The 21,933-nt window shown below is 46.3% G+C and overlaps 1 protein-coding gene across 1 annotated transcript in view; it reads right to left on the bottom strand.

The window, feature by feature from the left end:
* LOC149336297 (calcium-activated chloride channel regulator 1-like) overlaps nucleotides 1-21,933 on the bottom strand; it is a 147,228-nt gene that overhangs the window by 84,912 nt on the left and 40,383 nt on the right. Inside the window, exon 2 of the mRNA XM_089552808.1 lies at nucleotides 3,537-3,714. Within this exon, the coding sequence (XP_089408934.1) occupies nucleotides 3,537-3,714 (178 nt within the window). The remainder of the gene's footprint in view (nucleotides 1-3,536; nucleotides 3,715-21,933) is intronic.

Below are 21,933 nucleotides of genomic sequence, written 5' to 3'. Positions count from 1 at the left end.
AAGGGCGTAATAACTATTATTAAACACTGGTGAGCAGCCGTTAGACATTAGCCTTATTGCTCTGATTACACTCGTACAGTTATAAAAATACTTATTTATGACTTATTTACTCCTAATCGTGGCTTATTTAGTACAATTTACTTATTTAGTCATAATACACGTACATATGACTAACTTATGTATGCTTATGACTCATTTATTTGCGCCATACGCACGATTACAAAAAAGTGGGGGAGGTCATACAAGATGCAAGAAATAAAGCAATTCCAATGACGACGTAAGCTCCACCTTTTAATTAACATTAACGCAATATGAAAAAAAAAGAGTATCCTATTCTTGAACAGCATCCGAAAAAAAGAGAAGTTCAACAAATCCGTTCTAATTTCTAGCTCCACTCGCGTACATTATGGTCGGTGGCTCAGTGATTACGGCGCTCGGTTGCTGGCCCGAAAGACGGGGGTTCTATCCCGACCGCTGCCGAATTTCGATGCAGGCGAAATTCTAGAGACCCGTGTACTGTGCGCTGTTAGTGCACGATAAAGAACCCCACGTAGTGAAAATTATTACGGTTCTTTCACTGCGGCGTCCCTGATAGCCTGAGTCATTTCGGGACCTGAAACGTTTATAAACCAAACCATGATCAAGGGGGGCTGAAAAAACTATTTCTGTTTAGAACAGGAATTCTATTAGACAAATATCATAAAAATTTATGAACATTGACCTTGTCCTCACTAAGAGGCTGCCATTCAAATACCTCTTTTTATCTAGCATGCGTTCGCTTGCATTAATTTTCAGGAACGTAGGGGGCGGCCGCGCCTAATCGTTTATAGTTTAGTTTTCAACACTTGTAGGAGCATAACGTGCTGTGCAAGGAAATTCCCAGTGGAGAAAAAGTTTTGCTGCAGTAAATACTTGGAATCATATGGAAGGACACCAGTATTACGAAGAAGAAAACTAAAAATTTTCCATCTTCGCCAGAAACATTATCAACCCCCGATGCCAATAAAGTTTTGAAAAGCACGTCAAAATCATTACACTAAGCAACAGTTTGCAATCAGCGCCAGTTTTTATTGCAGGCAGAGTGAATCAGGTACGTGCTTCTCTCACAATAACACATGAGCACTGTTTTCGGCAAGTTTACTTTCGTAATCCACTGTTTACGCCGCAGGTTCAGTGTATCTAGGTCTTGCTGTAAAGGAACTGAAAATTGGCTATTTTTCACTTTTCTATGCACGAAATAATCATCGGTGAATAATCCCACGCTAGAATTAATTTTTTCTTGTATAAATATAATAATATATACTTGAGAGGACATAGTAGTAGCGCTTAAAAACAAGGACCAGAGGGTAGAGAAGGACAGCACAGGCGCTAGACATCAACTGACTTTATTCTCGAGAACAACAACGAATTTATAGGCGACAATCAGAAGCATAAAAAAATCAACTTTAGAATCGCATGCGTGATGTCACTTCCCGATACAAGAACCTCAAATCTTTAGTGCACAGATAAACATTCGGTTTGCTCACGCAGGTTTGCCGTTCCGAGTGAATGAGAAGCCTTTCTCATTCACTCGGAACGGCAAACCTGCGTGAGCAAACCGAATGTTTATCTGTGCACTAAAGATTTGAGGTTCTTGTATCGGGAAGTGACATCACGCATGCGATTCTAAAGTTGATTTTTTTATGCTTCTGATTGTCGCCTATAAACTCGTTGTTGTTCTCGAGAATAAAGTCAGTTGATGTCTAGCGCCTGTGCTGTCCTTCTCTACCCTCTGGTCCTTGTTTTTAAGCGCTACTACTATGTCCTCTCAATCTAAACACCAACTAGCCCAGCTGTCTGCCTTAAATAATATATACGCCAGAAAAGCTAAATTAGCTCCATTTATAAAAGAGCGATTTCAGCAGCAATTGCGCTACGCCACCGCCGCCGCGATGCACTCTGGGAGTTGTGGTACTCCGGCCGACGGCCGCGTCGCCGGGGTGCGTGGCGCACGCGCGAGAAGCATTCCTGTTTGCGTCGTCCCGCAATGTTTCTGTTCATGAATGCTGGGTTTGTGGGAGAAGTGGTCTCAACTGGGGGGTGTCACGAGCTCCGAAAACTGCGCGAAGAAGGGGGTCTCCTGATACCTTAAGATGCCATGCTAGCGATAGTGCGTTCTCTATTTAATGGAATGACAATGCGAGGCTTTAGAACCACAGAAGTGTGGAATAATTCCTGAATTTTCGTTGCACATTGATCGTTGGGCATGCGCGATATCGCGATTTCAGCAACGTGTCATTGATGCCGGGATATCACCCACATTTTGCTCAGTATTTTCGAGAAAAAAACCCATCTGGTGTTTACGCATCAGTAAACGTGCCCAGACTCGTACTATGAAAATACCGAGTGAGTCGCACAACAGGTGCCAGAGCAGCAAAAGTTACATTATCCTAATTCAAAGAGTAATTAGTGTCGCAAGAATCAGAATACGACTATAGATTACGAAATTGAAAGCTATTCCACCCTGATTTAGCAAATCGAAGCCCCTCCGACTGGCTTCTCCTTTTTTTTTTACTTCGGACTGAGCACAAGCATTTCTCACAACTCCATTTAGAAAAATGACATAGCTCGCTCTTACTGCTCAGCTTTCCTGTTGGTGGCCCACCGAGCACGTCGTGAATACATTTATGTTTCTACGTGAATATAAAACAACTACCGCATGGCCAGTTTTGAAACAAGGATAATGACGAAAAATAAAGACAACAAACGCAGCGTGACACGTGTATAGCTGATGCCTAGATGAATACTGCGAATACTTAAAGCAAAATGAGGGGGCGAAAAATGTCAACACTGTATGAAGACGTTAGAAGGCGTGCATTGCTATGCGTTGAAATGCATTGCTGGCAACATGAACTAAAGGGACGGACAAGCGCGTCTTCATCGTCAACTGCAAAATTTTCAAAAGCAAGGTTCGACTAACAAGCGCAGCGTCGCCGACGCGGTACTACACTTCATGCAAGCTATCTGCATTTACACATCTCTCTTGAATCCTGTCAAATACGGTGGATTTCTGTCCACAAGTCAGCACGTGATACTAACTATGTGCATTGACTGGAACATGCCCCTACTATCTGCCAGCATCCTCAGTAACTTCAGATGACATAGCACTTGTTTCGACTCACGATGGTCTGAAGTTCGTAGTCCGGACAGCTCGAACTTCAAATACCGAAATTGAGAAACACTGCGTGGGATTCCTTTCAGTTGATATCATCACGCTGTATTCGTCCATTGGAAATTTAAACGCGTTTCACCCACTCACTTCTAGGAAACGGCACAGCAGATTGCCCTTGTGATTACACATAGAAGGCAATAGGAGGTGTGCATTTCATTGCCTTCACACGACGCCGCTACGAGAGTGCATTCTGCCTTTTGTTCTGCCTTTTAGTTTCCCTTTACACTTATTCTGATCGCTCTTTAGCCCTATGCCAAGAACAATGCGCCGTGAAGAAACGCTCCAATATGACAAAGGACGGGAGGGGGGGGGGGACCCTGCTTACCTTGATGTTGTCAATGATAGTCTCGTCCTGAGTAACTCTTTCGCTGATGGATACCAACAGTTCCTTATAGCCTCCATCCGAGGTGTCGATGTCGACCGATGCCGCAGGTCTTAGCAAAAGCAGCAGAACGGCCGTAAAAGAGATCATCCCGTCCATTTCGACGTCGCTCTCAGTAGGCCTGGGAGGCAGAAAAAAGAAATTATTAAATGCGGAACAACCACAGTGGACTAAAGTGGCGGTTTGGGCTTGTTGGTCAGTGATCATGGTTAAAGAATGCAGAGCGGAAAGACAAGGACAAATGAAGAAGTGGACAGGACTGGCGCTGTTCACGAAGAAGTGGACAGGACTGGCGCTGTTAACAAAGAAGTGGATAGGACTGGCGCCGGTCCTGTCCACTTCTTCTTTTGTCCTTGTCTTTTCGCGCGGCATTCTTTAACCATAACCACAGTGGTCCTGTTGGAACTGTGTAGCAGTGTTGTAGAAACAGGGAAAGAGAGTCCTGAATTTTGGTTTTGTTCTAGACAGGTGTGTCAAACGACGTTCTTTTGCGCTCCGTACCAGGCATGATTAAAAAAACGCAATGCCAAAAAAAAGCTGAATAATCTTTTGCCTCAATGTATTCCTCTTGCATGAGAATCGAAGTTTACTTTCCTGAATTTGTGCTCATCGCTTCCCATGTGCCACTTGTTACAAAGCTGTGCATAAGACACTTTACTGACGTAAGTGTGAAGGCCCGAGCGATGTATACTCTTGCCACTCAGAATTCCCGGATTTATCTATCGTTTTTCCTTATCGTTGCTCTCTCTCTGCATCAAATAAGCGTAAGTGATTGTGTTGCATTTTTTTTTACCAGGGATTTACGTACCTTTCAGATAGGATTTAAGGCAGGTACCTTTTTGAACAGAAGCCGTCAAATAGTTATATTTTAAAATACCGGCTCCCGCCATCTATATTAAAGGCTGCCTGATGCTACCATGCGCTTTATCAAATTATCGAAGAGCTTCGGAAAAGTTTTTTTTCCTTAATTTCAGCCACTACGCATTTCGCAGCTAAATGAACAGGTTTGACAAGATAACGCGAACTTTGTTTAATAATCGCCTGTAGGCACTGTTATCAATGGCTGGGTGCTTGCTGTCGTCTGAATATTCAAATTGTGGATCAAGGATTTCTATTGCATCATTTCATGGCTGTTGATTTCCAACGGTGAGTTGCGTTGTAAATCAATGTGTACTGTACAAAACAAAATCATACACGACCTTTAATGAGGCTACTTTTTGTTACAACCAGAAACTGCACAGTTAAACGTGGTTGTGCTTGTAAGTGCAGGGTATGGGAAGCAGATTAAACAATTAATAACAAACAAATGCGAAAGAATCTAACATTCTTTTGCCCTTCTTTATAACTTGTTTTTCGTAGAGTGAACTTAAACTTCCAAGAAAAACTTCCAAGTTTTTCTGAAAGCACCAAAACGAAGGTCATCAAAGAAATTTTTTTCTCCCTCCAATTCTAAGTCTCTGTACAGCCTTTGTCAAAAGTAGCCAGGCTGCATGGTTGGCTTCTAGCTTGTATAGTGGAGCCCTTGTGACTTTCCTAGAGATTAAAAGTTATTGGAAGGTAAGAAGTCCCCCAGTCCTTACCTTTAACAACCATTTCAGCTTCAGGAAAGCTGTACGGGTTCCGCTGTACGAGCTAGAAGCAAACCATGAAGCCTGGTTACTTTTGACAAAGACTGACGGAGGTTGTGAAAAACTTAATTTTAGGGAGGCTGATTGTGGGACCGGCCCTCTTGGGCGTGGTTTTAAGTCACCATAGAGCCCATGAATTTATACCCGCCGGTCAGGTTGTCCCGAAACATAGAAGTTGGGTGTTGCGACTTCCATGGGCAGTGTAACGAACTTCCTACCGTTACAAACCGAAATGGTTGATAACTGTGGAGGCACGTGCAAACAAAACCAGTGAAACAGATGCGGCCGCAAATATTCATAAGCATGCTAGTTCCACAATTAAAATAAAAGCTTAAGGAAGAAATACATAGCAGTTTGAACGAACTGACGACGAACTGCAATAGTTTTTATTTGCCACTTCTATAGCTGGCTCATCAGCCACCTAACTTCTGCTTCATCTTTGGTTGCAGGCGCGAAAAAAGACAGAACACAAGACAAAAAGACGGGAAGAAGCGGTACTCGCAACTTATTTATTCGAAGAAAACATGCACAAATGTATGCCGTCTTACATGCAAGGAATACTGTCATCTTCAAAGTTGATATGATAGCGAACGGGTGAAAAAATTGCTCTCAGCCTTGTACAAAGATATGGATGTGTCGCTGACGCACATGCTGTGGTGCTCTTCCGTGCGAGCAAGAACCACAAAGTTGCAGCAAAGTGCGTCGACGGAATTTCTTTATTCCATCTAACAAAGTTACTGGCGAGCGCCAGTAGAGATGGGCCGACGTCAATGACAAGCTAGGAAGAAGTGCCCGCGACAGCGCTCGGTGCCGCGGTATATAAGCCCTTATCAAAGGGGCGTGTTCCAGTAGGGCGCGTTGTTATCAGTAGGCGCGCAGCCACTACACATGGTTCCTTTTTTTGCAATAAAAAAAGCTTCGATCAGTTCCCTAGCTTTTGTGTCTTTGCTTTTTGACAAAATTCGTACACCAGAAAAACATGGCTCAGAAGAGCGTGATGGGCAGGACCTTATATGCTTAGGCATATGTTTATATATGATTAGGCATAAGGCCATGTTTTCTGGTGTACGAATTCTGTCAAAAAGCAAAGACAAAAAAGCTAGGGAACTAATCGAAGTTTTTTTTTTGTTGCAAAAAAAGCAAGCATGCGCGTCAGCGACATATTCATATCTTTGTACAAGGCTGAGAGCAATTTTTTCACCCGTTCGCTATCATATGAACGTTGAAGATGGCAGTATTCCTTGCATGTAAGACGGCATATATTTGTGCATGTTTTTTTCGAATAAATCAGTTGTGAGTGGCGCTTCGTCCCGTCTTTCTGTCTTCTGTTCTGTCTTTTTTCGCTCCTGTAACCGAAGATGAACAGTTACCAACTTGCCCAGAAAGACGTTCTTTTAACTTCTGCTTAATCGATTAAAAATAAATCTCAACTTCGATCTCAGTCCGCCAGATGACACACGATATCTAAGTAAAGAAACTAGGCTGAAGAAAGTAATCCAGTGTATAATCTCCTGGCGTAAGATGTCTTTGTTGTCGGTTGCCGAGAGCATATATAAAACAATACCATACACGCTAGTACCTGCCACTACCGTCTTTCAAAGGGGACGCTGCTTACTTCCATCCCACCCGATGCAGCGCGTGTAGCTGAATAAGTGACACTGAATGATGTTTTCCACGAAATTGTGGCCTGGTGTGACAGATCAGGAATGGTCTTCAATTCAGATAACACAGTGCTTTTGCGCATGACAAGACAGAAACATCCTATCCACTTCAATTACTCTGCTTGCGGCACTACTATTTCGGAAGTTGAAAAATACAAATACTTATGTGTTTTAATAAATTCACAACTTAACTGGAGCGACCATGTTGATTACATCTGTTCATCTGCATTAAAAAACTCGGTCTTTTGAAACGCAAGCTCAAAGGAGCACCCAGTCACGTTAACCTATTAGCCTATAACTTTCTTATTCGGCCCAAACTTGAGTATGTGGCTATTGTCTGGGACCCGTAAATTCACAATTTATTTCGAGCGACCATGTTAATTACATCTCTTCATCTGCATTAAAAAAACTTTGTCCTTTGAAACGCAAGCTCAAAGGAGCACCCAGTCACGTTAACCTATTAGCCTATAACTTTCTTACTCGGCCCAAACTTGAGTATGTGGCTATTGTCTGGAACCCGTGCACCGAAGGCAATATAGCAAAGTTAGAAAACGTACAAAGACGGGCTCTGCGATTCATTTGCAATAAATTCAAGAGAACTGATTCTCCATCTACTTTAACGGCCGCCAACGAAATTAAACCCCTTCATATAAAACGCAAAATTGCTCGACTAATATTTCTTCATTCACTCATCCATGGAAAGATTGGAATTTCTTCTTCGCCTTATGTTACACATTCAACCGCACGAAAAACTCGTCACCAACATACCCATGCCCTAACATCATATTTCACGACAACAAACTCTTTTACACAATGATACTTTAAACACTGATACAATGAGGGAGGGGGATGATGCACTGCGTGAACAGGTTGTCTCAAGTGAGAGTTTTGAAAGGACTCGTAGCTACGAATTTTGATGTGCAAATTATTGTGCAATGGATTTCCTTTGACTTGATTGGATCATTTGTGTCATTTGTCAAACATTTTGTCTATGTACTAACTTTATGGCGTTTGTAAATATGCCTCGTTATCCGCCCTTCCTGCTTGGACCACATGAGGTCTGCAGTATTATGTAAATGAAAAAAAAAAGTGACCACAAGAAATAAGGAGGTTTTTCAAGGCGAGGTTCTTAAGTAGTATGGTAAAAGAGCTCCTGCTCATGGGCTCTAGGGTTTCGCGGGTTATGTGCACTGTACAATGCGTGTAAGAATCAACGCTGCAGCCATTGCGTCCACCTGACTTCCATTTGAAATCCGGATACGGGGTGCGTTTTACCGCCGCTAAACTTCTGCTGTGGCCTCTAAGAAATCGAAGAAGGGTTTCAAAAAGCAACGCAAATGCCCATTTTCGTACGCTACTAAACCCGACACCCCGCTGGTCTCCGAACAAAAGAACTGCTTGAAATTGAGATAGCACCAGGCACATGGCCATGTCCCACGCTTGTCAGTTCTTTCTGCTGACGATTAAATGAATGTATCCTAAAAGGCATGTCTGGAACCTAAGTTGCAGATTGCAGTTTTACGATATGTTCACAGATTATGCCTTGTGGATAGTCATAAACTTGTTTTTAAAACTACAGAAAATGCTGACTACATTCGAATCAGTGCCAAAGCACGGATTCTGTTGTTGCTGACTCAAGAGGAAAACGGAGCGTACCCAGCGCAGGGGATTGGCCAAGAAGCCACAAAGGGCGGCTGAAAGAGGCTCAGAAACTGTTTTCATTAAGAAAGCATGCAGGTCTGGCGAAATAAATCGAGAACAGATCAGATCGGAAACTGTATGACTGCGCACTGAATTGGCAATGTGGCCATACCAGCAACGTTTAGAAATTTCTGTTTAAAGAGAAATTACGAAGAAGAGTAGCCAGAAGATGAAATTCGGAAAGATTTTAGCAGGGTAGCCATTACTTGTCTCAAAGAAAACTATGAATGGCGGAAAGCACATTCCTGTTGCTGGTCCCAAAGGTAGAAGCAGAACGAGACAGAACAACAAAGGACATGCTTACAAAGAGCTGTCCTAACGGGTCGTCTAGCTGTCGCCTCCGTAAAGAGGAGAAGCGGCGGCAGGCAACAAGAAGTGATTTATTGTTTCGGGATCAGCGCAGAGAGGGCACAGTGCGGAGACCACCAGACCAGACCTATGCGGGTAGAAGCTTAACTCAGGAGCTCGACAACGTAGACGCGTGAAAGAAACCTCAAGTTTGCTCTGTCGCCTGTCCCGACTTCCAAGATGCTGGAAGTCGGAACAGGAGGTAGGTGCTGGGGCTACAAATTCCTTGAATAACAGATAGCTGCGGAACCTGCCCGCTGTAACATATGCCGAACGCGGTAGGGTAGTCATGACCAGGCGTTATAGAGGTGCCTTTGACAAGGTATCAGCAACCTCATTGAAATGAATTTTTCTGTGCCCAGGCGCATAAATCAACCGTACTGAATACAGGCGGGGTAGTACCAAAAATTTGAGTACGCTGTTTGCCTGTGATATTTATAACGATCGCACAGCTACCATAGTTCTCCATAAAGTCAGCAATAAAATTCCAAAGAGGAAAGGTGTCAGGCAGGGAGACACGATCTCTCCTATGCTATTCACTGCCTGTATACAGGAGGTATTCCGGGGCCTGAAATGGGAACAGTAGGGGATAAGAGTTAATAGAAAATACCTAAGTAATTTGCGATTCGCTGATGGCATTGCCTTGCTAAGTCACTTAGGACATGAACTGCAACGCATGATCAATGAATTAGACAGCAGAGCAGAACGGTGGGGCTAAAAATTAACATGCAGAAAACCAAAGTAATGTTCAACGGTGTGGCGAGGGAACAGCAGTTCGCATTTGGTAGCCAGGTGCTGGAAGTAGTAAGAGAATATGTCTATTTAGGGCAGGTAGTGACAGCTGATCCAGATCATGAGAGGGAAATAACTAGAAGAATAAGAATGGGGTGGAGCACATATGGCAGGTTATCTCAGATCATGAATGGCATTTTACCAATATCCCTCAAGAGAAAAGTATACAACAGGTGTATCTTGCCGGCACTCACCTATGGGGAAAACGTGGAGGCTAACAAAGAGGGTTCCGCTTAAGTTAAGGACAACGCAGCGAGCTATGGAAAGAAAATTGATAGGTGTAACGTTAAGAGATCGGAAGCGGGCGGAGTGGGTGAGAGAACAAACACGCGTTAATGATATCCTAGTTGAAATCAAGATGAAGAAGTGGGCTTAGGCGGGGCATGTAATGCGAAGGCAAGATAACCGCTGGTCCTTAAGGGTAACGGAGTGGATTCCAAGAGAAGGCAAACGTAGCAGGGGGCGGCAGAAAATTGGGTGGGCGGTTGAGATTAAGAAATTTGCGGGAATATGGTGGCCGCGGCTGGCGAAGGACAGGGTTACTTGGAGAGACATGGGAGAGGCCTTTCCCCTGCAGTGGGCGTAGTCAGGCTGATGATGATGACGTGAACCCGATGAAAGTCCCACATCCGCTCTGGCGAGATGGAAAACAGGCGCGCCAAAATTCTGCGCACATCAGTCACGTGTAGAGTACTTTAGGGCAGAAGGAACTTTGCCAACGCGAAATTGCTGTAGGTACCACATCGCCCGTGGCGGGGCTCGAAAAAGGAGGCGCTGACATGCTCCCCACATCGGTCCTTTGTATGGCACTTGAGGGCAGATATTACATAAATGCAGGCCTTGTGCGAGAAAAGCCTCGTGTGGCCTAAATGGGTATGCACACGAAAATTCTTAGGATCTCAGATTAGCCGTGCCGGTGGTAGAAGGCGGGCATACCCACAAGCTGCCCACATCCGTCTCTTGTCTGAGTTTTTTTGGTAAATTGAACACAAATGCGGGCGCTATACGAGAAAAAAGCCGCAAACCCAAATTGTGCAGCCGATTCATTGCCTCAGGCGATCCTGCATCGGCTATAGCGGCTCTAAACCCAGCGAGTTGGCTCCATCGTGTTATGCATCCCATTTTTTTCAGTTCACAAACTTGTATTAAGCACACTAATAACATCCTGATATACATAATTTGTAGTGTTTTTCTCAGCATCTACAGTCGATTAAATGAAATTACATGCTTTGGGCCTTCGCACTTAACTAAACTGTGCAGAGTTATCAGACCATGCACAGGAACGACAGTGCCCACTTACCAGGATACACTGCACTACCTGACACACTCCAAGCGTCGTTATAGGTCGGAATACAAACAGGGTTATTCGCGTAATGCCCGACACTAAGGTGTCCCGCCTGCACAGACTGCAGCACAGGCTCATTGTGGCAACTCACACGGCCCATTTTAGAGCGCAGCTTTTAGGTGCCCGTTTCTGCGTTTCGCGGCGTCGCCGTCGCTGTTGTTCGATGTAACCAGGAGAGGGTAAAAGCGCAAGCGCCTCCCCTCCTTAGCAAGAAACAGAAAAAAAAAACAGTGCCGTGCGAACGGCTTTCGCCGGCGCACGTCGTAAAACAGGGGAGAAGGAATCCCAGGAGAGCAACTAGCCCTGTGGGCGTGACTACCCCTTCTCCCACCGCTCGCCGACGCGCCGCGCGGGGCGATTGCCATCGATTGTTCTAGACTGTCCGAGACGTTTCTACGCGATGTTGACAAAAAGGCCGTAGCCTTGCGTGCGCTAAGAGATGCCCTCCACCTCTTCACTCGCGCGACGGCGATGGCGGCACGACAGAAATTTCCAGATGCTCCTAGAAGCCACTCCCGTCCTTTGACCAATGAGAACGCGCGCCCAGCGCGAGGAGGAGGAAGCTGCACAGCCAACACTGTGCGTATGTGCACGCCTACTTTAGGGCAAAGAACAGACATAAGTGGAGCGAGCCTATACAAGAAGGGCATTGAACGCACGAGCCGGGGGGGGGGAGGCGGTGACGAAGCGCAGCTACATCCGCTTATCTGTTTTTTCAGCCAGCCGACTTGTTGCTGCGACGCGCGTCTTTTATTTCCTTTTTCTTTCCTCTGATATTTTAACTCTCCACTATCTGCACGTGGCAGCAGTGGTGGCTCGGCACGAGCCAGTAGCCAGGCCCGTGCAGTTTTCTTTTGATTCTTCTCTCAGTCGCAACAACAACGAGAACCCCCGAGCCGCCGTTAAAGCTTCAGTGAACAAATTTTGAGAAAAAGGAAATGCACAGTATCTGTCTCCCACAGCTGCGAAACCAATAGAGCGGAGGCTCGGAAAGCAGAGGGTAAAATCTGTAAATTGCTTTTTGAGGAAAGAAAATGCAAAGTATCTGTCTCGCACATCTCAGTGGACACATGAACCAGAGGGAAGGCACATAACTGCCCTCTTGGAACAGTGGACACCTCAATCGTGCTTTTAGCTACGTGGCGGTAGTGACAGATGTGCGCTGCATGCTTTGGCGTTGACAGCGTTGTGCCAGAAACGCTGCCACCTGCCGGGGTGGCAGGGTGGTTGGGGACTTTAATATAGATATGAAGACAAGCGGAAATTTTTTTCTACTTATGTTTGCTCTCGCTCCGCCTTTGTTGTTGCGTGGTAGGGCAAGGAGTACATAACTCTGCTAACGATTAGGCTGTTGACGAGTTTGAGGGTATCTTCTTCTTTCATCCCGTACCTTCTCTGAGAGACTCTACTGATCATTCTGCCAACCTGCTCCGCGGCTCTTCTCAGCAGGCTGATGGTATGGCTGCATTTTCGGCTGCTCTGCAGCCACATGCCTAGGATTCGTACCATGTTCTGTTCTTGGATCAGTTGCCCCTCTAGAACTACTTCCAGCGAGGCTTTGGTAGGATTTCTTCCGATCCTGATGATTTCCGACTTCTCCGTCGAACATCTGAGGCCTCTCTCCCTGACGTAGGTCTCTACGCAGGTCGCAGCTTCTTGTAGTCTGTCTTGCTTCTCCCCTAACGATCCTTGGGTCACCCACACCGTGATGTCGTCGGCATACATCGCGTGTTGGATGCCCGGGATTTCCTTGAGTCGTCTTGCTAGCCCGATAATCGCCATATTGAACAGGACGGGCGATATCACGGAGCCTTGGGGTGTTCCTTTGCAAGGCGTGGTGAAGACGTCGCTTTTCAGCTCGCCTAGTCCCACGGTCGCTGTTCTGTCGCTCAGGAAGGCGGAAATATTTTTCTGCTTATGCGGGAGAACATCCCGTTCCTCTCGTTAGTAACGGCTCCCACAGCTGTGGCAACCTCGCGAAATACTTGCGCAGACCTCGTCTTTGAGAACCAGGCACTGGTGCAGCGAGTCGAGCATATATCCATCTATTTTGCCGTCCACAAAGCTTCCTTCATGACAATCAAGAACTGTTAGTGGAATGTTTCATGAAGAAGAAATATGTGCGAAAAATAACAAGTTGTCTCTAGTTGTACATACATGTCTTGCTCGGATTCTTTGCCTCAATCTATCGAAAAGCTGAAACAGCTGATAAGCTACGCTCAAATTTGCATTAGGAAGTAACGTAATCATCGCAAATTTTTTCCCCCGGTATACTTGGAAAAGTTTGGTTGGTTGCGTAGGTCAGGCTGGCATCTAAAAGACAACAGGGTCGTTTGGGGTGGTCTTCCATGAACGACTCTACATCGAACCCCATGGGGACCATGTGGGCTGGCCTCTTTAGAAACCAAATAGGTCCCATAGCAATTACTGAGCGGCTAAGTGAGGAGAAAGTGTAACGTTCACTCTCGGGAGCTGCCCACATCTGACCAAAATATCACCGATGCAGGACCTCGGTGGGCCACTGACATCAAGGAATGGAGGCCGAATGTGGAGACCGCACAAGGGCTACCTACATTGTACCCGAGTGGGACCTAGTGTGGCATATGTGGGCAACCGACTGGAAGTCGACTGCGGCCTGAGTTGCAAATCCCACATTGGTCCCGCCGGGGCTCATGTGGGCTTACAACATTGGACCTACAGGGAACCTCACTCCATAGTTCAGCTTATGCTACATGACAAAATAAATCTGTTGAAGCGAAAAATCATGACAGGCACTTCCACTCTCACACTGTCAGTGACCCTATTTTTCGACACTACCGCAGTGTCAACCGCCTCTTCCGAAACATTGCCTTTAGGTATATAGTTAGAGTGATTATTTTTTGTCTTCATCAGAAAGAGACCAGCCACATCTAATCGGTACCCACTGCGCTTTCGAGTTTGCATCTCAACATCCATGTCTACGCTCTCTGCGGATTATTCTTCTGCCCCACTGTAATTTCGACATCTTGTTGGAAGAGTAGACAGAGGCTCAGATTACGTTTGTCATAATGGATTGGTAGCCGTGGGCACACAGGAATGGGGAGGTGCAATGAAAGCTGATGTCATTGCGTCACAAAGAGCAGCAATGGAGACTGGCAACAAATTGGACCATCTGAGGTGCCATCCTCTCCGAGATGAACGCAGATAGATTCTGTACTATGCGCTTTATGAGACTCGCCATTGTTTCCCACCACCACACCTATCGCTTGCGACAAGGTGGAATCCACAACAGTTGTATGCCGCGCTGCCAAACTTGAATAGCCAGATGCCCTATTCTTTACAGCTGCAAATTCCTCACGTCTTGAACAGCTGCACTTGTTAACTAAGTGCAGCACTAGAACTTCATCAGCCCGCTCTGAATAGTAAGAGTGGCTTCCTTAGTGGTCAGCCGCATGACAACAGCAATTCTTCCACACTGTGATTTCGACATCTTGTTGGAGGAGTAGCCAGAGCCTCAGATTACGTTTGACATAATGGATTGGTGGATTGGACTGGCCACGGCCCCTGGCCCTGATGGTGCCACTTCTTGTATGACTAAAATTTATTTCGGGGAATCTCGCGCCGACTTACTGGCGCGTATAAATTACTCTTTTAAAGCGCCATGGATTCCAAATTAATGACGTCTAGCAAAGGTTATCTCTTTCCTTCAAAAGTAGGGAGACGGTTATGTGTTAGATAACAAAAGGCACCGGCACAGGCTGAACTTGCCAAGCCTTTAGGGGAGAACAAAGTGCGGGTTAGTGGCTCTCTCCACACGCACAGTAACCAGGTCTTGATTTGCAGGTATTGGCACCATGGCAAAAGACCCAGAAATTATGGCACTGTAGGGACCGAGATGTGAACTGATCAACGCGAAAGATCAATGCCCACACCTTCCCTTCAGCTGGGAAAGTGGGCCTCGCAAATGTGGCTATATCTAATTCTCGGTCGGCATTTTCGTCCTGTCTGCTTATCGACTACATCGGTGAATGGCGATTCAAAGTAAGTTTTTCTGGCGTCTCAGACCCGTTCCGAAGTGGGTCTACGCCGCGGACTCACCATTTTGAACGCGCCAGGCGAAGAGGTATAAACGCGCTCACCAGGTAATTGGCGAAGGAGGCGCGCGTGATAAGCCTGCCATACGTGCCTTGTCTGGAAGTCTGCAAACAATTCCGCCACTGCCGAACTGCCGGCCATCAGTGATCATCATGCACTGCGGGGTGGTGAATTTCAGAGCAGCTTGTCCCGCCTCATGGTAATCTAGTGCGATGAAGCCCCCATCCACGGGGACGAAAGCTTCCTGGATGCTGCTTACTCCATCACGGAAGAAGCAGTCAAGTGGAAAGTGATCATGGGAGAGACAGGCCGACCAGGGGGAGCTCCCCTGGCCAGGAGAACTTGTGGACATCACCCGATGTTGACGCTTTCAGCGACCCTGAAAAACAAGAACGCAGGAAACAAAACATAAAAGCAAGAGATAGCGCAGCAGCACCTGGTACTTAGCCGCAATCCACGTGGATCCGAGATCGCAGAGCAGATCGAGTCACCACGTGTTCGAACCACAGAGAGACGGGCAATAATGATGATGGAGCTCACTTCTACATGTTCCCTCAGCCTCGCGGTCACGGGCTACTGGCAGGAACGCGCTCTATTTAGGATTTGTGCTACGTAGAAGACGACGATGAGTGGGCAGTGCCGTTCACCGGTATAGGCTGAACTTGCCAAGTCTCTAGAAAAAATAGGCAGAGGCCTTGAGCGTCGGTTTACGGCTCTTCCCTCTCCTCCGAGACTTCTTACCACATGTGACCGCTGTGACCGCAACGTGACCGCCGTGGCCGGCGCCCAACCCACGTCTTTAGGGTCAGCATCCAAACAGCATAACCATAGAGAAAGAAAAAACGAGAGGACACTCGGAAGAAGCTGGCCTCAGGAAGTACGTCACGACTACGCAAGCGTCTAGTATACTCACCGAACGCCGGAGTACGCAAACGCGAAAATAAATGCTCTTATATTAAAGCACACAAACTTCATGTTGCTAAATAATTATGTTATGCTCCAACGCCACTGTTTCAACGTATGTATGAAGAGGCAATTTATTGAAAAACGTTGCGAAGTTTTCTTGATTTTTTTTTGACCGTCGACTTCACTGTCATTTGCACGTGATTGTGGGTGTCGACTGTGTCGGTGTTGCTGTGCTGCAGAAGCGACTTTTCTCGTGTTGGACAGCAGGTGGACACATTTCCTACAGAAATTATGCTTGAAAACAGCTGTTAATATACGGCGTAAGACGCGCGGTGGCTGTATGGTTGGTTTGTTTACAAAAGTAAGGGAGTGGTATCAGGGAGGCATGGGAGCCCAGAGCCCGAATGAACACAGCATACTCATTGCGCGATGCAGTTTCAGGCCAAATTTCTGCGCAGTCTTGAAACCTCGGGCCTTATTACTGTGCCAAATGCGGATATATTGTTTTGCCCGTAGTGATGCGCATTGCGCATTGCATGCCGTATTCTCGTATCCTTGCGCAGGCGCGGCGTGGCGCGTATTTCAAATCCTGAAAGGGCTCGTACCCTGAATTTCACGAAGGACTTCATGATCACATATCATGATATCATTAATCATTTTAAACTAGAGAGGAGAATTTTCCCCCCTCCGGACAAAAGCCTGACTAAAGAACAAGAGGTTACGTGGCGTCGTCTACAGACGAGATCGATACGCACCCCATCACTCCTCGCGCACATTTATCCAGATCTTTACAACCCAAATTGTAAACACTGTGGCCAACGAGCCACCTATGATCACATCCTGTGGGACTGCAAAATAGAGCCACCTCCGGGTGATCTAGTTACTGCTCCTTCTCTCGAGCGGTGGGAGACCGTGCTGGCTAGCTCTAACCCCAGAACGTAAGTTTTGGCGGTGGAGTGGGCTGACAAAGTCGTCGAGGGCTGCGTACTCTCGACCACTTAACGCGACCTCTTACCAAGCTCTTTCCGGCGAATAAAATGTTTTACAATCAATCAATCGGATATATGTTAATTGCGCCTGCGTTCAACACCTATGTAGACTCAAAATGTACTGCGTGTATTTGTGTGGCAGCGATATTGTATTGTGGCGCGATTTGCTGTTACATTGAAAACAATTTTTAGCGTAGTTATGACTTGCTGTATTGTTTTGATTATTGAGATTAACACATGCATGCATTAACATCCTTGAGAACACGCTGCGATGCCGTCCGGCAGCCCTTCCTACGGCAGCTACTGCTCTGTGTCGTGGTACCAGAACAATGGCAGAACGCACAAGAAGCCAGGGACTAGTTTCTTCCGTATACCATGGGACAGCAGGTGCGTTCAGATTTCTTATGTTTTGAATTTCTTTACGCTTACTATTTGTGCAGTAAGAGTGAAAAGAAAAATCCTTTATTCACATTTATAGCGCTAGCTTCATAATAGGAAAGCTTGGGCAAAACGGCTTGTTCATTTGAGTTTAAAGTATTGTAAATTATTACCACTACGGGTTAGTAAATATCGTAGCCATTATTTCGGAATGCTTGCAGTGGCGGAGCGACAAAATATCCTTTTTATTTTAGATAAGCCGTAAAAAAAACCGCAAGAAAGGATATGTAAGCGGGCTTTCAACTTTTGGCTTTGTCTGATACGTATTATTTCAATAGGCGTAGGTGTTAGTTGAATACCCCCTCAAGCAAGCATGCTTTATGGTCAGTGCCTGTCATAAGCTTCCTGCCGATCCCACAATTTTTATTCTTTAAAGTGTGACGATATTAACTGCCTCTGGTACAAACATCTTGTGGTACCAAGTGTAAGAATATTTTTCAGGCATTTACGCTTACGCTATGTATATAATCGCCATTGCAGGATGACAGCATGGGTGCAGTACACTGGATGAAACGACCTTCTGAGAAAGCCGGCCCACCTACTGTATGCCACATACAGGGTTTGCAGTGATCATTTCACTGCAAAAGATTTCATGCACCGTGGCCACACGAAGTTCACAAAGCTGGCCGTGCCTAGTGTCTACTGTGACTACCTGTCTTTTGTCTTCTCTGTTAATACTTTCAGAGACTTTCAGACGGGGTTATATTTCTATCTAACTTTTCTATACCATACTTTCCGCGGTTTGTGTGCAGCCTTTATGTGCTCATTTTCTTTATTGCCCTGGAATAAACAGTTTCCTCGACACTCCGTATGTTTATTAAATACTGCATGTTGAACTACCACTTGCTCCGAACAGGAGACAAGCCCGCCAGACAGAAAGAGCCCTTGTTGATTTAAGAATCCAAAGCTGCTTGTTTTATAGATTTATTGCCTGTACAACTTACGCTCAAAAAATTTCGGTGCGACGCAATTGGTACAAGGGATTAAGCGCGGCATTCTGTCCGCCTCCGGCCACAGCCAAACGTAGGTAACGCGCAAGCAATTCGAAATTTGCCGCCGCGGTGGCTCAGTGACTATGGTGCTCGGCTGCTGACTCAAAAGACGCGGGTTCGATCCCGGCCGCGGTGGCTGGAATTTCTTTGGAGGAGAAATTCTAGAGGCCCGTGTACTGTGCGATGTCAGTGCACGTTAAAGAACCCCAGGTGGTCGAAATTTCCGGAGCCCTCCACTACGGCGTCTATCATAGCCTGAGTAGCTTTGGGACGTTAAACCCTACAAACCAAACCAAACCAATTCGAAATTTGCGCCAGTGAAACCGAAACAAGAAGTGAGTGCCAGTTCCTTTCACCAACCGCTTGGTGCGCAAGGATCGATTGGGTGGCGCGTAAGCAATTCGAAATTCGCGCCAGTGAAACCGAAAAAGGAAGTTTGGGCCTGTTGCTCTCACCAACCGCTAGGTGCGCTACAATCGATCGGGCCGCTGGGCTCTATGGGAGTGTCCTCTCTTATTCGTTCTTTCTCTATGGCATAACCACCAAGCCACCTCGGCGAGGTTATCCCGCAAATGAATAGTGCAGCATACAAAAGAGCATTACGACACAAGCTGTTAAAATGGCGTCCGGAACCTCCTGAGACGTGATCTACACTCACTTCAGGAGCATTGAAGCCTGTATTACTGTGCCTGTTACCTCGGTAGGCAAGCAAGCAAAACAAATGAGTTCAACTGCCTCCGTCTACAGCCTGCGTCATGGACCGATGGTTTCTTCGCACGACAGCTTCTCTTTATGCCGGTAAGGTTTTGCCCATTTAGCCGGAAGACAAACACAAAACAGTTAGGTGAATTGCTCATGACAATGTTTCGAAACTGCTTTCAATCACGCGCTCAATTTGCGCCCTGCTTCACGTGTCAATATGGCAATATGCCAGCTCCTCCCGTAAAAGAAAGCACCTGACGCTTACAGTTCAGATCCAGCCCAATGCAACGAATTCCTGAGTGGTTTCTATCTCTATCCAGAAGGCGAAAACATTAGAGAGGCGCGGCTGACTAATCATCTTAAGAAGAGCGAAGGTGCATTTCGTTTTTGCTTCATCAAAGAAGCACTTCATGTCGCACCCATTCTTACGAAGAGAGCTTTTCGCCGTTCGCTTTGGCCGCCTTGCTAATTCTGTCCTCTTTCTCTCGATGGAGCATCCTTCAACGTGATTCGCGCATGCGTCCAGCCACTGCCTCAGCGCAGGATACGAAGCAGAGCTGGGCACACCGGAATAACATTTCGGCCAACTAGCTTACAATGCCATTAAAAGAAGGCGTGGATAAAAACACTTTTTTTTTCAGTGCACATGTCTTAGATTCTTCTTCAGAACCGCTTAAATTGGCCGTTTATACCCGTAGTCAACTGCTTGTTCGGTCACGAATCCCTTTTATATTATAGATACCGCGGAAAACAATTTGAAGGCGTCGGTTGCTACATGAATACCTGCACTAGGCAGTCTTTCGAAAACGCGGTCGCCACATGTCAGTGGAAGTCAGGCAAAGGAGTACGGTTCACAGACGTCTTTTAAATAGCCCCACGAAGCAACCATGCGTTGTATATTTTCTCAGCACGCATTCTAAGGTGCTTCTGCATCTGAAATACATACTCGCCCGATCAGTCTTTCAAAAATGTCCTGAACCTCAATGTGACCATTGTTACTGTACTGCTCTAAGTAATTGTGAACGGTTGTGAAAACAGTAGTGAACGGAGGAATTATTGCTACGTACGGAAAGAAAGACTCCTCCTCTTCTTGCCAAACAGGACTTTCATGATGAGAACTGATGCGCATCGTCCTCTACCTGCCTATGGAGAGCACCTTAGCATCGGTACTCCCCATAGCGTCACCAACTTCCGAAATCATTTAATTCCAACTTCACAGCTGCTCAGAGAGTATTTTGCACGAACCATGCGTTCCCTTCGTCAAGAAACTCACCTTCCTTAAGAAAAGATGCGCTCCCGAGCGTTACTTTTGAGCCGCTGCGCTGATTTTTATTCAATTTTTCGGGGTGCTTTATTGTTACGTCACAAAATATAGCCAAATATTTAATACTGTTCTTGAGCGCTGAAAAACTTATCATCAGAATGGGCTAGTGAGTATGTGAAATTAATATAGCTATCACTTCAAAAACTTTTTTCATTTTTTTTTCTTGTATGAGTGACACATAACTGCCTTTCAAAACGATGATGGGAGCAGATTATATTAATGCCGCTTCCTACTCCTCCAACATGAAGTCCTCACAGGGATGCCCCTCGGTGGAGACACCTTCTTCTCAGGCTCGATATTATGAGCGCCTTTAACAAGCTTTACCACTCCGAAATCCTAGAAAGTCTCAATCGCTGCAGCTGTCCCAAGTTCCAGCTTATCTCGGTCATTCTCGCCGCCCGATAGCTACGACGGCCATCGGATCTACCCGATTATCTCCTCTCCCAAAAGCTCATAAGCGCACTCCACAAAGTGCAGTCAGTCCTATAACCACTCCTATTAAGCATAGCCATGGCCACTCTCACCCTCAGGCTGTCCATACTCTGCACCATCGGATATGCCATCTATGCGGATGACATTACCATCTGGTCAACCCGAGGATCCCTCGCGTCCAAAGAGCAACTCCTACAAACAGCCGTCACTGCTGTCAGACATTCTGTCCAGATCAGCTGTATGCAGCGTGCACCGCGCAAATCGGACATCATCCATATTCATGGTCTCCGCTATCATCCCCCTGGCGCAATCATGCTCCATATTCACGACCACCGTGTTGAGGAAAAATCAGACATCTAAGTGTTTGGCATCTGTGTCCAACATTATGGCAAGCCCACCCACATCACTGCCACTTCAAGTACGTCTGGGCTCAATATCGCCCTATGGTACGACGGCACAAGGGCACGCGAAGACGACATTATCCGCCTCTTCACATCCCTGGATATCAGTCGAATTCAATGTGACCTCCCTTACCGCAATTTTGATCGCACCGTCAAGAGTAGGATTGATATCCGTATCCGTACCCTCTTGAAGACAGCTCTCAGCCTCTCCATTTGTACGTACTACTAGACTACTCGCTCTACGGATTCACAACAGGTTTTCGGAAATCCAAGGTGCTGTTTTAAACTTCCAACGCATTCGTCTCCTCACCAGCTCGGCGAATAGGGTCATCTCAAGAATAGGCGACCCTCAAGCCACCAAGACCTCGGCCCTGACTGGGATTCTCCCCATTAATGTCCGCTCCCAAACGGACCCTGTCCCCGGTCACATGAACCACGAGACCCAGTCCCCCAGTCAGCAGTCCCGTCTTGGCAGCCTCCGTAGGCGATACGGTCAAGATACAATGGTCGTGTGGGTGTGGCTTCGTATGCACAGCCCCACAGATATGCCTGCGCTGCTGTCAATCACACCAGCACCCCCTATCTTGCAGTGTCCCTCACAGCACCG

This window comes from Amblyomma mixtum, chromosome 7 (assembly GCF_055824585.1).
Source record: "Amblyomma mixtum isolate Tamu chromosome 7, ASM5582458v1, whole genome shotgun sequence".
NCBI lineage: Eukaryota > Metazoa > Arthropoda > Arachnida > Ixodida > Ixodidae > Amblyomma > Amblyomma mixtum.
Note: the sequence above shows the minus strand (reverse complement) of the source record. Positions and strands in the feature narration are given on the sequence as shown.